This window comes from Lampris incognitus, chromosome 9 (assembly GCF_029633865.1).
Source record: "Lampris incognitus isolate fLamInc1 chromosome 9, fLamInc1.hap2, whole genome shotgun sequence".
In the NCBI taxonomy this organism is placed as follows: domain Eukaryota; kingdom Metazoa; phylum Chordata; class Actinopteri; order Lampriformes; family Lampridae; genus Lampris; species Lampris incognitus.
Window position 1 is genome coordinate 53,359,008 of NC_079219.1, and position 13,400 is coordinate 53,372,407.

Here is a 13,400-nt window from a genome sequence, read left to right on the forward strand (position 1 = left end):
ACAACGGTACATCCGCTACCAGCGTATCTGCTAGCCACGGCATACTAACACGCCTCGCTCACTCCGCTACTTCCGGGCTCAACGTGAACCAAGAACGTCTCACGTATACGACACTTTAACCTAGAGCGCCCCCTTGTGACCAGAATAAACATTAAAACTAACACCAGGAACATTACTAAAACATGTTACAAAGCATGGACATTACAGTTAAAATGTTAATTTTGGTGTCAGTCGTTTCCTAACAGACATACCAACATATGCAATGCATTAATATCTCAATTGGATATTTATCTTGACAGAATATAGTTTAAAAACCGGCGGCCATTTTGACCGCCCATGGTCGTTTTAGGTAGGAGTGAAATCCCGGTTAAAACATCTTCCTGCGCGCCTGCTCTATGGATACCTCCTCCAGTCTGGCCAGCAGGTACGTCGGTCAGATGACGCATTTGCAGCAACAGCAGCTCATCTTGTTTGATATGGTGAAAAGCATAAACTGAAATGACTTGTTTTGATATGCCTCCATAATCACACTCTAGGGAAGAATCTTCTCTCAGGTTTCTCTGGGGAGACACCAAAGTCTGTCTAATGGAGTGGAGTAAATTGAGTCTCCGTTTTACCTTGTCAGCAGTGCGTCGGTGCACCACCACTGGAAACTGTTCTCCTCAGAAAGGACTCATACAAATCTGCAGTAACGTCCACTTAAAATCTTTGGAAATGTGTGACATGTCTGTGAATGTTCTCATTCATCCAAGGTCATGGTTCTCCAAAGGAGTTGAATCAAGTGCAACTGGACTTGGTATATATCCGTGAAGACGTTTCGCCTCTCATGAGGAAGCCTCTTGGATGAGAGGCGAAACGTCTTCACGGATATATACCAAGTCCAGTTGCACTTGATTCAACTCCCTTGGAGAAATGTGTGACAGTTTCGCCAGTTTATTCTGTAATTCTTTCCAAAGTCCCCCAACGCTGGCAAAGAATTAGCTCCTGAAGACCACTCTCTTTAAGAAGTCACGTTGCAGGACTTTTGCTTGGACAGCCGTGCCAGGCGCTGCTGAAAGAAAGTCATATTCTTTACTATTAAGTCAAGTCAAGTCAATTTTATTTGTATAGCCCAGTACAGTAACACAATATCATGTCCTTAGACCCTCGCATTAACCATCCGTGGAGAGCTCAACAGTCTCGAAAATGGACTGGGTGTCTTAGCTGTTTGCTGAACCTATTGCCCAAACTTACACACAATTTTGTAAGTTAACTTTACAATTTTTCACGACATTAATAATATTTCCAGGAAAAATGGGATAAATTTGATCACTTTCCAGGTGTGTTTTCCATGATTGGAAAACTAGTTTATACATTTTAAGATTTTCTACAATGTGTGGGAACCCGGCTTGTAATTTAAGGCTTCTGTCTGTTAGTGGTTCATTCATTCAGTTGTCTGGCGGTGAAATGACAGTTTCTGGATTAAGACTACAAGGTCTGACGTTATTAACAAAAGGTGAAACTTCCTGTGTGCCAAGCTGAGGTCATCCTCAGTGTGTCCAACACTACCGACCCCTCCTGAAGGAAAATTAAGTATTTCGGATTAATGTTCTTCAGGTAATTTAATTTTCTCCCAATACTCTCAATCCAAATATATATTTGGATTTATATTATATTTGGAAAATTATTTTATTAAAAATCTGAATTCTTTTTATTGTTATTATTTATTTATTATTGTTTAATTTTATTTTTATTTTTATGTTGCTATTTCAATTATTTTATTTAAAATTACTTTATTGCACTAAATTGTCCCTAGATGTGAATGTGTATGTGTGTGGGCCCCGTGATGGCCTGGCGGCCTATCCAGGGTGTCCCCCCACCTGCCGGCCAGTGACTGCTGGGATAGGCTCCAGGATCCCCACAACCCTGAGAGCAGGATAAGCAGTTCAGATAATGGATGGATGTATGGATGTATGGATGGATGGATGGACTCTCAATCCATCATTGCTTGCCAGTACCCAACACAAACCTCAGGCTATTCACATGGCTGTTTTAGAGAAATCCAGAAATAATCCTGTCATCTTACTTCCATCACAGATTTTGTTTGAGGACAATGAGGCATTTAAGCTTGAACGCAAAGCTATGGAACATTATTTTTCCAAAAAAAACAAACAAACAAAAAATGTTTTCAGTGGATTAGATATTCCTCAGCAATATTTGAAAAATGCAACAAATGATTCATTCATCCATTATCCAAACTCAGGGTCACGGGGATGCTGGAGCCTATCCCAGCAGTCCCTGGGCAACAAATTATTATTTACCTGATAACATCTGATGCCACCTACTGGCTAAGTATGATGAAAAGAAAGGAGTTGCAATGTCAGAAGATAATGCCGATGAGATGACTTGCATGTTAGAAATAAGCAATCTAATTCACTCTATGCATGCTAGATTTATTAAACTTAATCAATTATACAATAAAAATCCAACTAGGTTATTCACTTCCCCATATTCAGCATGCTGTCACGTATTGACAAAAACAGTCCCGGTCACAGTGGACAGTTAACGCATTTACATGTAATACTTATCAAATCTAAATTAGTCTCATACATCTCTAACAGCTTTTATTTTCAATCCAAACGTTCATCTCATGGCCGACAATGTCACGACTTTGGGAAAAGGATGCACCCCATCGCCGACGGGTGTTTTAGTCTTTGCAATACAATTTGCCCTTTGTCATCATTTAGTGACTTCCAAACCATAAAAGAAGTCTTCCGGTAAAACCTCAGGTGGGATACTCTTCAACTGCTCATCGTAAGAGCGAAGGGTCCACAGTTTCTCCAGTTCGTACTTCTCTCTGGTCTCTGGTAGCATGAAGTGAACCACCATCTTTCCTGAGAAAAGTGAAGGAGAAAGAACCGTTTTTTCATACGAAAGTCCCGGTAATTTCCTGGGTTTCAAATCCCGGGATTGATGCTAGAACCCCTTTTCAAACCAGCAAATCGATTCAAGCTTATCCCTGGAAAGCCCCCCTTCTCACATAAACCCAGCAAATTCCACATTTTAGTTACATCAGTCCCCGTCCTGTATTATCCCTACCTCACATCATCTCACTGTTAAATTTATGTTTTAAATAGATGATTCCAATGTGGTGCTATCTTTTTATGTATTTCCTTTATTTTGCACAACATGCAGTTGTGATTACATCAGCTGCTCCACACTGCAGCTACAGTGCATTCCAAATTTTGAACAGGAATGTGTGTGTATGCTCCAGCATCCCCGCGACCCTGAGAGCAGGATAAGCGGCTCAGATAATGGATGGAGGAATAAGGAATACTGGGCCGGTAAAATGCAAAGTTGTCACACCTGCACATGCATATCCAGAATTCAAGTACGCTTTTCACTGGCCACATGTTTAGCAAATGTGTCAAACACAACATGTCAAAAAAAGCTAACACTGTGATTCTGTGGGATCCTGTCAAACTGACATAATACCAGGAAAATGTTGCACCAGTGCACAGGAAGAACACCGTGCTGTACCCAGGACCGATTTCCTGAGATACTGAGTCATAAATGCTTTCACACTGAGGACAATCTGAGTGAAAACCCAGGACTGTAGTTTGGTGAGATAAAGAAGGGGGCTAGTGACCAATGCTTAGGAATAAGAGGATGAGCTACCTTACAAAATTTTAGATCTCACATACCAAAGTCAATGCACATCCAATCTTCGGTAGCTTCCCCCTCCATCTTGATATGTACGTCCTCATTCGTCTTCAGATATTTGTACTGAAAAATACAATCTTGCATTTGATTCTGAAATAAACAGAATGAAGTCCACGTACAAACTTTGAAAGAAATTAAGGTAATGAAATTAAGAGTTACCACTTTGACGGCATAAAACGCCATTGCACGAAGGTGTCTGGGTGAAACGCCACTGACAACGATAAAGTAATTGGCGTATTTCAGCTGCTCTGAGACCTTGATAACACAGATGTCCACTGCATTTTCTTGACGTAGTAGAGACACCAGCACGTCGAGAGTGAAACCCTCCAGGGATTCTAGAGAAGTAAGGAGGGGGCAATAATACTTATTAGTAGGATAGGATGGGGGTAAAAATCGATTCAGTGCAACATCACGATACTAGGTCGTGGCGATTTCAATATGATAACATTTCACCAAGGGGTTGTTTTTGGCAAAGTCACACTAGAGTAGTTGAAACGGGTTAGAGGGTTTGCAGCTAGAATGCTTAGACGTCATTCTTGCAGGTTAGTGGTAGGTGGATGGTGATGGATGTGGGTATGGAAGGTGGTTCTGGGGTGCCAGAAATCACTGTTGAGCCTTTGGAGGTGTCATGGACCCAATTCAACAGAACACCTGGGATGGAAGGTGCACACTTGATAACCAGTGAAATACTCCCATTGGTTATTGCAGTTTGGTAGCCAAGGGTTGCTGGTAGGCATTTGGTTTCTGATCTGCTGAGCGGGCTGTTTCAAGCCAGCAGTGTGCATCCCATTAGCTTACTGTTGTTAATATCAAGAGTGAGGACACACATACTCACATTGGCCCTTTTAGTGGTTCTTGTAGTTTGGTGGCCAACTAAGCCATTTGAAACCAAGTTTATGGAGGTTTATGATGGTTCTCTTCTTGAACGCAGAGACAAGTGTGTGAAGTTGGTTGAATTAGGTTCTTCTCTCTTGGTTTGCTGAACTGGGTTTTTGTGTGCACCCCCCACCCCTGCAGATATCAACGCAATGGATTTAACATCAGATCCCATCTATTGTTGAATGAACTGCAGTTTTCACATTTTACTGGAGAATAGAGAAGATGGCGCCTTAAAAGAGAGCCATCCATTATCCAGACCGCCTATCCTGCTCTCAGGGTCGCGGGAATGCTGGAGCCTATCCCAGCAGTCATTGGGTGGCAGGCAGGAAGACACCCTGGACAGACCGCCAGGCCATCACAGGGCCAGGAATGTCATCATCAAGACTAGTAAATATAGCATGACTAGTAAACATTATGACTAGTGAATAGAGACGGTAATGTTAAATCACAATATTTATCTAATGCTACGTGATATTATTTTCAAAAACTGCAGTGTGCATCAAATCGCCACTAAAATATCATTGTAATATGGGATGGGGGGGAAGCTGCTGGTCCCCAGCCAAATCTGCTGGACTGTTTTGCCTGGCACCTGAGTGTACACCATTAAGAAAGTGTTACGGTTATGGGGGTGTTATACCGTGTCAACAATAGCCAGGTTCTGTTTATTGGCAGTAAATCGCAACGTAACTTGTTAGGCTGCTTTAGGTTAAGCGGTGCAAGAAAGCGACTTTATATGGACCAAAACCATCATATACGACGAAACATGTGAAGTATTTAAGGCTCAACCCAGTCCTCAAGGACCCCCTATCCTGCATATTTTCTTTGCAACCCTGAATAGGTACCTGTTTGTAGTTATTCAACCAATCAGCAATGAATTTTGTCAGACGTTGCACACCTTGCATAATTAAGTGCTGCGAGATGATTGGTCGAGTAAGTACACGCGGGGCTACCTATGCAGGGTTACAATGACAAGCTGCAGGACAGGGGGTCCTTGAGGACTGGGTTGAGAAACACTGCTTTAAGCTAAAGCTGTAAATGTCCGCCATGTTAAGGAAAACGATACTTACTTTGACTTTGGCTTGTTTCGCTGCTGTCGGTCTCCGTCTCGTCTATAATTCCCTCTGGAAGCTCGTCGGTGCTCCTCGGTGAGTCGCGGCAGTCAGACAGCTCGGAATAGCATCTTCTTGCGCCGAAGTGCCGGGCAGAGCGGTGACGCCAAGCCCGGCACGACGCGAAACTTGCTGCGAAACTCCGACTGCGGTGTTGCGCGTTATGTCGAGCTCTGGGAATCCAACGGGCTGTTCTAGCAAATCCCGCATTTTCCTGCAAGACGGTCTTTGTGAGTGCTGCTGATAGTTGCTTACAGCACCTCAGGGTACCCATGTCTGTTGCTTCTGGCGCTCCCCGTCTGTCATCGCCGTCCACGAGTTTGTTTTGTCAAGGGCTAGAAACAGGAAGCGATATCGACGCTCGGATGCTGATTGGTTCTTATGTCTTCTTCGTTGGTAGCGCTAACAGTTCATTAAAGACTATACTGCCCCTACCGGGACGTCGACCTTAAAGACCTGCAATATTCGTCCAGCTCAAATTTGACAAATTAAGTTTCTTTCATATGCAATTTTGATTGGTTTATGTGAACGGTCTTCATTACATTGAAAACTCTGAGTGCTCAGGAGACAATATGAGTCTCACGTTGCGATTCCTGGGATAAAGTAGTAGCAGGAAACATTTTGTAAAATATACTCATTTATTTCCATAGGACTGATTTCAGAGATAATCTATAAAATTATGATTCTATGTAAAAAATATGGTCCATGAGAAGAAAAAAAATCTCCATGAGAAATAAACAGTACAAGATATCAATTCCCCTGGCCTGATAAGGCCTGCATGTATAAAACACTGGCAGATGAAGCTTTTTTTTTACAGTATTATTTCAGTTAACAGACAAACACTCTGGGATGTTCAATTATCCCACCTGAGGCAATTTCAATGATCAACAGTTTGTCGTATAAGAAAACACAGGTCAACTGTACATCATTGTTCTCATACAGACACGGGCATTTTACATATATATATTTTTTCCACTTTCTGCCCATTTTGGTCCTCATTCACCAGCACACTCAGAGTCCATAATTACATTCAGTCTCAAGCCCACGGGAATATGGTCAGTAAGGCCAGCCAGCTGGGTTACATAGGTAAATTCTTCAATTTCCTGCAGAAAGACAAGGACAGTGTGTTGCTTTTAATAATACACTGCGTTTCTTCAATAGGACATAAGCTGAGTTTTATAACTCCCTCTGGAACACTATTATCAGTCTTTCTTGCTACATCATGAAAACAATTTACTACACATTTCTATTATTTACTGTATTCCAAAGAACACCAACTTATTTCAAAGAGGTAGAAGTTGAGGATGAGGAACGGGATAAGAGGAAGAAAGAACAAGAGAGAGGATGACGATGGGGGAGAGGAGAGAAGGGAGACACATGTGGAAAACATACTGTTCGGCAGTGCTCTGCAATGGAACTCTCGCGATACAGGACGTAGTCGATCCGACGTCCAACCCAGGGATGGCCAAGGTCGGGGTAAGCCAGGGGACAGCCAACCGCAGGTACAGGAGGGGAGATAAACTGCTTCCTCAGCTCCTCTTGCTCCAAAGTTCTATATGCAAAAAGGGATGGGAATGGGATGGGCCCTCAAATCATCTTTAGTGCATCAGAATCCATTTCTAAGCCAAGCCGAGTACACACACAACAAATGCTGACATGACATAAACCAGAATAGGAAGTGGACAAGGAAGGTAAAGACATCTGGGGAATAATAGGTATCTTCTGTACACAATGCAAGACCAAATCTATATTCACAAATAAGAAAAAAGACCAGGAATAATGGCTCTCCTCTTTTCAATATTCACTCTGGATAATATCACATTTGGTAAGCGAGAGATTAACAGGAGTATATTGCGATCTGAGAATTTCACAATAGATGGTGAGCATGCAGCTCTGATGTCAGTGGTCAGATGGCTACGAAAAGTGAACTTGAGGGTACCTTTGTAGATTTTCTGGAGTCCTCACGTGTTCCTCATACAAAGTGGGCTGCTCTAGCAGAGTACCTATAGACCCAAATGGTGGCCATGCAAAATGGTTTAAAATCATTTTTGTCCATCATGCAAGTATAACAACTTATAACAGTGAAGAGAGAGGTGGCAAAGGCAAAGGCAAAGGCATATGGTGAGTTGTATGAGAGGTTCCACACTAAGGAAGGAGAAAAGGACTTGTACCGATTGGCTAGACAGAGGAACTGAGCTGGGAAGGATGTGCAGCAGGTTTGGAAGAGATGGAAAAGGATGACCCGCTGTGGCGACCCCTAATGGGAGCAGCTGAAAGTAGTAGTAGTAGATGCAAGTATAACAACTACAGTAGTAATAACAATTACACTAACAATAAGACCAATAACACCACTACTACTACCATCTCTACTAATATAATAATAATAACAATAATAATAATAATAGAAATAATAATGTTTCAAGACATTTAATCCAAAAATGAAAGATTATCTGGAGTTGCTTTTTTTTTTTTAGATTTATTTTCCTGTTTGGGGAAAATTTCTTATTTCAAATCTTGAGATCGCCCTGTGATGGCCTGGCGGCCTGTCCAGGGTGTCTCCCTGCCTGCTGCCCAATGACTGCTGGGATAGGCTCTAGCATCCCTGCGACCTTGAGAGCAGGATAAGTGGTTTGGATAATGGATGGAGGGGGGATAATAATAATAATAAAATAATAATAATAACCTTATGTATAGAGCAGTTATCCAAAAAGAGTTTAAGTGTTTTAAAAATGAGATGGACTTTATCTTTTCATATATGAAGATAAAAGTTTACTCACCAATTGCCCATGACTTCTCTTTACCAGGCCCTGCTCTGCACGGGTCACTGTAGAGCTCAAATAGAGCGTGCTTCTGTTCCATACCGTCATCTGGGCAAACAGGTAAAATGCATGATTTTATGAAATCTTTGGGAAACAACGGTCTCTATAATCTGCAATCCGTTTTAAATTTAAATGACCCATGACACACACACATACCAGGTGAACAGTTGTCGAAGTTGAAATCTCCGCAGAGCACATCGAAAACAACCACTTCTTCAGGCCGTTTGCTGACGGCTTGAAACTCGCCGATCCACTGTGTTATCATGTTGAGCTGCTCACAGCGGATTTCCCCCTCACCTGTGCACACAGCCCAGATATCTCCGTATGATACACATAATAACCCGACTAAAGTTTAACTTACAAAATAATTCCTACATTGAGACAGCACATATAGGACTTAAAGATCAACATTTTTTCTGTGACATTTATTGGGAAGATGCCTAAATTACATTGCTGATGAATTATTCTGTAGCTGTTCAGTAAAAAGTGCCTTGCCCTCTGGTGCATGAAGATGTGTGCAGTTAAAAAAGCCAACCACTTCCTTCCGTTTCTGGTCCTGTCCAATCAGCACCTGCAATAATCACCAGTAACCAACCCATTATAACATCTTCATAAAATCCCATAACACTAGTAGCTGTATTACAAAGGAGTTAATGATCAGTAAGCATTACAGCAAGGCCAATATTAAAAACAGATAATATTAATATATGAATCATTATGTAAACAACTGATACCTTGACAGAAAGCAGGCCCTTAGCAGCCAGTGCATCCTCTCCACGGCCATTGGGGAAACAGTGGTACTTGGCCTCCAGCACTGGGAAGCGGCTGGCCAAGAACAGGCCACTGTTGAAGAACTTGAAGGAGGAACAGCAGCCGGGCGGGTGGCAGGCGTAGATGCCTACATCATACAGGATGTGACCAAAGAGGGGTCGGAGGGCATCTTTAAGCTTCTTCGCTGCCCTTTTATCGAACACTTCCGCTAGGCATAGGATATCCACATTGGCTGGGAACAACGAGGATACTTCCCAGGGTACGTCGTCCCCCTGGCCCATACCTCGGGAGTGTAGAGCCCGGGGAGTACCCTTATGAACTGCCCGCTCCTGCTGGTTTGAGGTGTGGTTGGTGTTGATGAGGGGAGTCGGTGTTTCAGAGGCAGAAGAATCTTCTGAATCATTGCAGGATGTGTCAGGCACATGGCCACAACTGGGGACTGTGACCTCTTCTTCAACAGAGTTCCCATCCAAGCTTTCAATCACAGGTGGGTGGGCCTGGCTTTCAGTAGCCCCATACACAGAGGGGTTGGCTGTGGGGAGAAGGCTGCTGGATGGACTTAGAGTGCCACAGCTGCTGGGAGAGTCAACAAAGACGCGGATATGTGGCCGGCTAACACCTTGCACAATGTGTTGGCCAATGGCAGTCGCCCGCTGCTGGGTGTGCCCGAGGTTGTTGAAGCGAGCCAGGCTGTCTGGCAACAGACACAGGTTTGCCGTTGCAAAGCCAAAAGATGCCTTTCCGCTCAACTCAAAGCCTTGGTTCGTCTCTTTCTCCAGTGAGGACGATGCCTTTCTGTGGTAAGCGAAGGGTCTGCGACAGGCTTGGAGTGGTGCCCAGAGCAGAAAGCCCAGAAAGGCAAAGGGAGCTGAGATGAGAAAAAGGAGAAAAAAGACAACAGAGCCAAAGAACACCTTGAGAGGGTGGAGGTGGCATTGCTCCAGTCGTTGGGTTCGCTCTTGAGTAGTGGACATGCACACGGCAATGAGGCGGTCCAGGAACCAGAAACATGGCAGAATGAGAGCCCAACCAACTGCGTGGACACCTGCAACAAAACCGTTAGGGAATGGGGACACCCGCAGAGCCATGCCTCCACACCTTCTCTAAACACAGGTGAGGACTAATGATACCAAGACGGGCAGTTCCAACCTCATTCTCATAGACAGCTTTTCCCCTTTAGGCCCCACTGGGATCTAAGATAAGAGAAAGAAATCAAGAAGATATATTACGAGCGATATGAAATCCACAGAAACAATTACAACTGACAGGGGTAACCTACTTCACTCGATTCAAAAGAAAATCTCAAACGTGTAAATCACATCAAGTAAATGGAGTGTAAATGTGAAGGCAGATTACATTTGCTTAGTGCATGCTTGGTGCATTACATTGCAGCGACTTTGGAAAGCAGGGCATGACCCCACGGCGTGGGTTGTGCCCAAACCGCAGATAATCCAACTGCAGCTATCTGCACAGTTTGTTTTTCGCTCGTGGTTGTGCAACAGCATACAAAGGCTGCCTTAAAACCACACCTCTGAGTGCATGCATTACCGAGATACGACTACGTTAGTGTACACCATCAACGAGGGGACACTTTCAGGCGGAGTCCTCTATCAGACGCCTACAGCAAACAAGGTCTACACAACATGTTATGTCTACACACCAGCCGCCACGTGTCCACAGCACTGATAACGACATTAATGATTCATTAATGGTTTGCATGCAGAGATGAGCGTGCACTGCACCCTAGCCGGTGCAGGCAGATTAGTGGGAGGCTGGGCGCGAGTCGTATGATAGTGTATGTCTGTTTGCATGGGAAATTCGGACGCAAGGTTTTAAACCAGCCCCCCTACAACGACTACAGACAAAGAAGTTCACGTTTAAACGAAACCCGGTAGCGCCTCGCCGACAAGTCATTAGCGCTGCACCTGCGCGGTTAAGCCAAGTCAAAGCTAGGCTAACCTGATTAGCCAAAAGCGCTTACCTCTTGCGCGAAGAGTGGGGGCATTCCTCAGCCTGATCGACTCCAGAGAAATCAACAGTCACGCGGACAAACGGATCGTTTTTGAAACTAACTGTTTTATTGGAAACTTCTGTTTTTTATTTTATTTTTTTCTTAAATTCACTCACAACTATACATACGTTCACCCAGCTGTGAGGACCAGTTACCTTGCCCACGGATGAGGTTGACGGTTTTGTTTGGAGCACCGAGACACGCCCACTTGGATGACGTCATCCCGGGAGGTCCCGCTGATAATCGCCCCTGTTCTTTTTTCCCCACCCTTTTACTATTTACAGACTTTACTTTTCCTTTATAGTAACTGATATGCGTTGTTTATGTCAGGTCAAGTCCATTTTATTTGTGCAGCCCAATGCAAATAAATTACAAATTTGCCTCAGGGGGCTTTACAGCAACACAACATCCTGTCTGTCCTTAGACCCTCACAGAGGAGGGATCTCTCCCCCAGGAAGAACAAACGTGCAATGGATGTTGTGTTTCCACAATTTACACAAAACTACATTTTATATATTTGGTATATTGTTATATACAACACTGTTACTACTACAGTGCTATTAATACTGAGACAGCATGGTGGCCCAGTGCACTGATGCCCCGCAGCGAGAAGGTCCTGGGTTCGAACCCCCCGGATTTCCCAGGTCCTCTCTGTGCAGGGTTTGCATGTGCTCCCTGTTTCTGCGAGGGTTTCTGGCGCGTTCTGCTACCTGGAAAGCCAGGTCGTTCTTGGTAGTGACAGCCAATTACGTTTCCGTCCCCTACCACAGATCTACCAGGATTTGAATGCTGTGGCCGGTCAGCGCTCGTATCGCTACCACGATTCCCCCCACACCAACAGTGAAGAACTGACCAATCAACGTCTCCGAGTGCTCGGGCCAATCACAGAACGAAGCGGTTGCACGCGACAGTACTGTTTCACCGCAGCGCCTCGGATAACGGTTGATGCTGATTGCAAATGGTTGCCTCACTTATTAACATTTCGAAAGAAAGTCAGTCCTTTACAGCTACTGTCAGTGCTAATATAGATTGGCAAACATTTATTTGTACAGCACATTTCCCCCCCATGTTTAGTATTTATTAGCGTTCAGTAGTAACCTGTGGAGGCATGGAGGTGTTTAGGAGAGGTGGCAGTGGGTTTTTTAACCAGATTGTTTAACACAATCCTGGAAAGTGAGAGGATGCCTGAGGAGTGGAGAAGAAGCACACTGGTACCGATTTTCAAGAACAAGGGTGGTATGCAGAACTGTAGCGGCTACAGAGGTATAAAGTTGATCAGCCACAGTATGAAGATTTGGGAAAGAGTAATAGAAGCTAGGTTAAGAGGAGAGATGATGATCAGCGAGCAGCAGTATGGTTTCATGCCACAAATGAGCACCACAGATGTGATGTTTGCTTTGAGAATGTTGATGGAGAAGTATAGAGGAGGCCAGAAGGAGTTACATTGTGTCTTTGTAGATTTAGAGAAAGCTTATGACAGGGTGCCGAGAGAGGAGGTGTGGTATTGTATGAGGAAGTCAGGAGTGGCAGAGAAGTATGTAGGAGTGGTGCAGGATATGCATGAGGGCAGTGTGACGGTGGTGAGGTGTGTGGATGGAGTGACAGATGGGTTCAAGGTGGAGGTGGGATTACATCAAGGATCGGCTCTGAGCCCTTTCTTGTTTGCAATGGTGATGGACAGGTTGACAGATGAGATCAGGCAGGAGTCTCCATGGACTATGATGTTTGCGGATGACATTGTGATCTGTAGCGAGAGTAGGGAGCAGGTGGAGGAGAGCCTGGAGAGGTGGAGGTATGCACTGGAGAGAAGAGGAATGAACGTCAGTAGGAGCAAGACAGAATACACATGTGTGAATGAGAGGGAGGACAGTGAGGATACAAAGAGTAGAGGTGACAAAGGTATATGAGTTTAAATACTTGGGGTCAGCTGTCCAAAGTAACGGGGAGTGCAGGAGAGAGGTGAAGAAGAGAGTGCAGGCAGGGTGGAGTGGGTGGAGAAGAGTGTCAGGAGCGATTTACCACCAAAGGGTACCAGCAAGAGTTAAAGGGAAGGTTTACAAGATGGTGGTGAGACCAGCTATGTTATATGGTTTGGAGACAGTGGCACTG

The 13,400-nt window shown here is 44.2% G+C and overlaps 2 protein-coding genes across 2 annotated transcripts; both read right to left on the reverse strand.

The window, feature by feature from the left end:
* Positions 1–1,092: 1,092 nt before the first annotated feature.
* On the reverse strand, positions 1,093–6,021 carry malsu1 (mitochondrial assembly of ribosomal large subunit 1). Its single transcript, XM_056286606.1, has 4 exons — positions 5,649–6,021; positions 3,862–4,037; positions 3,684–3,765; positions 1,093–2,873 (listed from the first exon to the last, which is right to left on the reverse strand). The coding sequence occupies exons 1-4, from the start codon at positions 5,962–5,964 to the stop codon at positions 2,719–2,721; spliced, it is 729 nt and encodes a 242-aa protein (XP_056142581.1). The 5' UTR covers positions 5,965–6,021; the 3' UTR covers positions 1,093–2,718.
* Positions 6,022–6,399: 378 nt separating this feature from the next.
* smpd5 (sphingomyelin phosphodiesterase 5) lies at positions 6,400–11,423 on the reverse strand. Its single transcript, XM_056286760.1, has 8 exons — positions 11,262–11,423; positions 9,244–10,473; positions 9,005–9,080; positions 8,666–8,806; positions 8,468–8,557; positions 7,630–7,693; positions 7,083–7,242; positions 6,400–6,793 (listed from the first exon to the last, which is right to left on the reverse strand). The coding sequence occupies exons 2-8, from the start codon at positions 10,366–10,368 to the stop codon at positions 6,686–6,688; spliced, it is 1,764 nt and encodes a 587-aa protein (XP_056142735.1). The 5' UTR covers positions 10,369–10,473; positions 11,262–11,423; the 3' UTR covers positions 6,400–6,685.
* Positions 11,424–13,400: the final 1,977 nt, after the last annotated feature.

Coding starts and splice junctions, on each gene's coding strand:
- smpd5 (XM_056286760.1), bottom strand. CDS start 10,368: ATGGCTCTGCGGGTGTCCCCATTCCCTAACGGTTTTGTTGCAGGTGTC. Junction 9,081..9,243: donor AGGGCCTGCTTTCTGTCAAG/GTATCAGTTGTT, acceptor TGATTATTGCAG/GTGCTGATTGGACAGGACCA. Junction 8,807..9,004: donor ACATCTTCATGCACCAGAGG/GCAAGGCACTTT, acceptor CTGTGTGCACAG/GTGAGGGGGAAATCCGCTGT.
- malsu1 (XM_056286606.1), bottom strand. CDS start 5,964: ATGGGTACCCTGAGGTGCTGTAAGCAACTATCAGCAGCACTCACAAAG. Junction 4,038..5,648: donor CGAAACAAGCCAAAGTCAAA/GTAAGTATCGTT, acceptor TTACTTCTCTAG/AATCCCTGGAGGGTTTCACT. Junction 3,766..3,861: donor CGTTTTATGCCGTCAAAGTG/GTAACTCTTAAT, acceptor TGTATTTTTCAG/TACAAATATCTGAAGACGAA.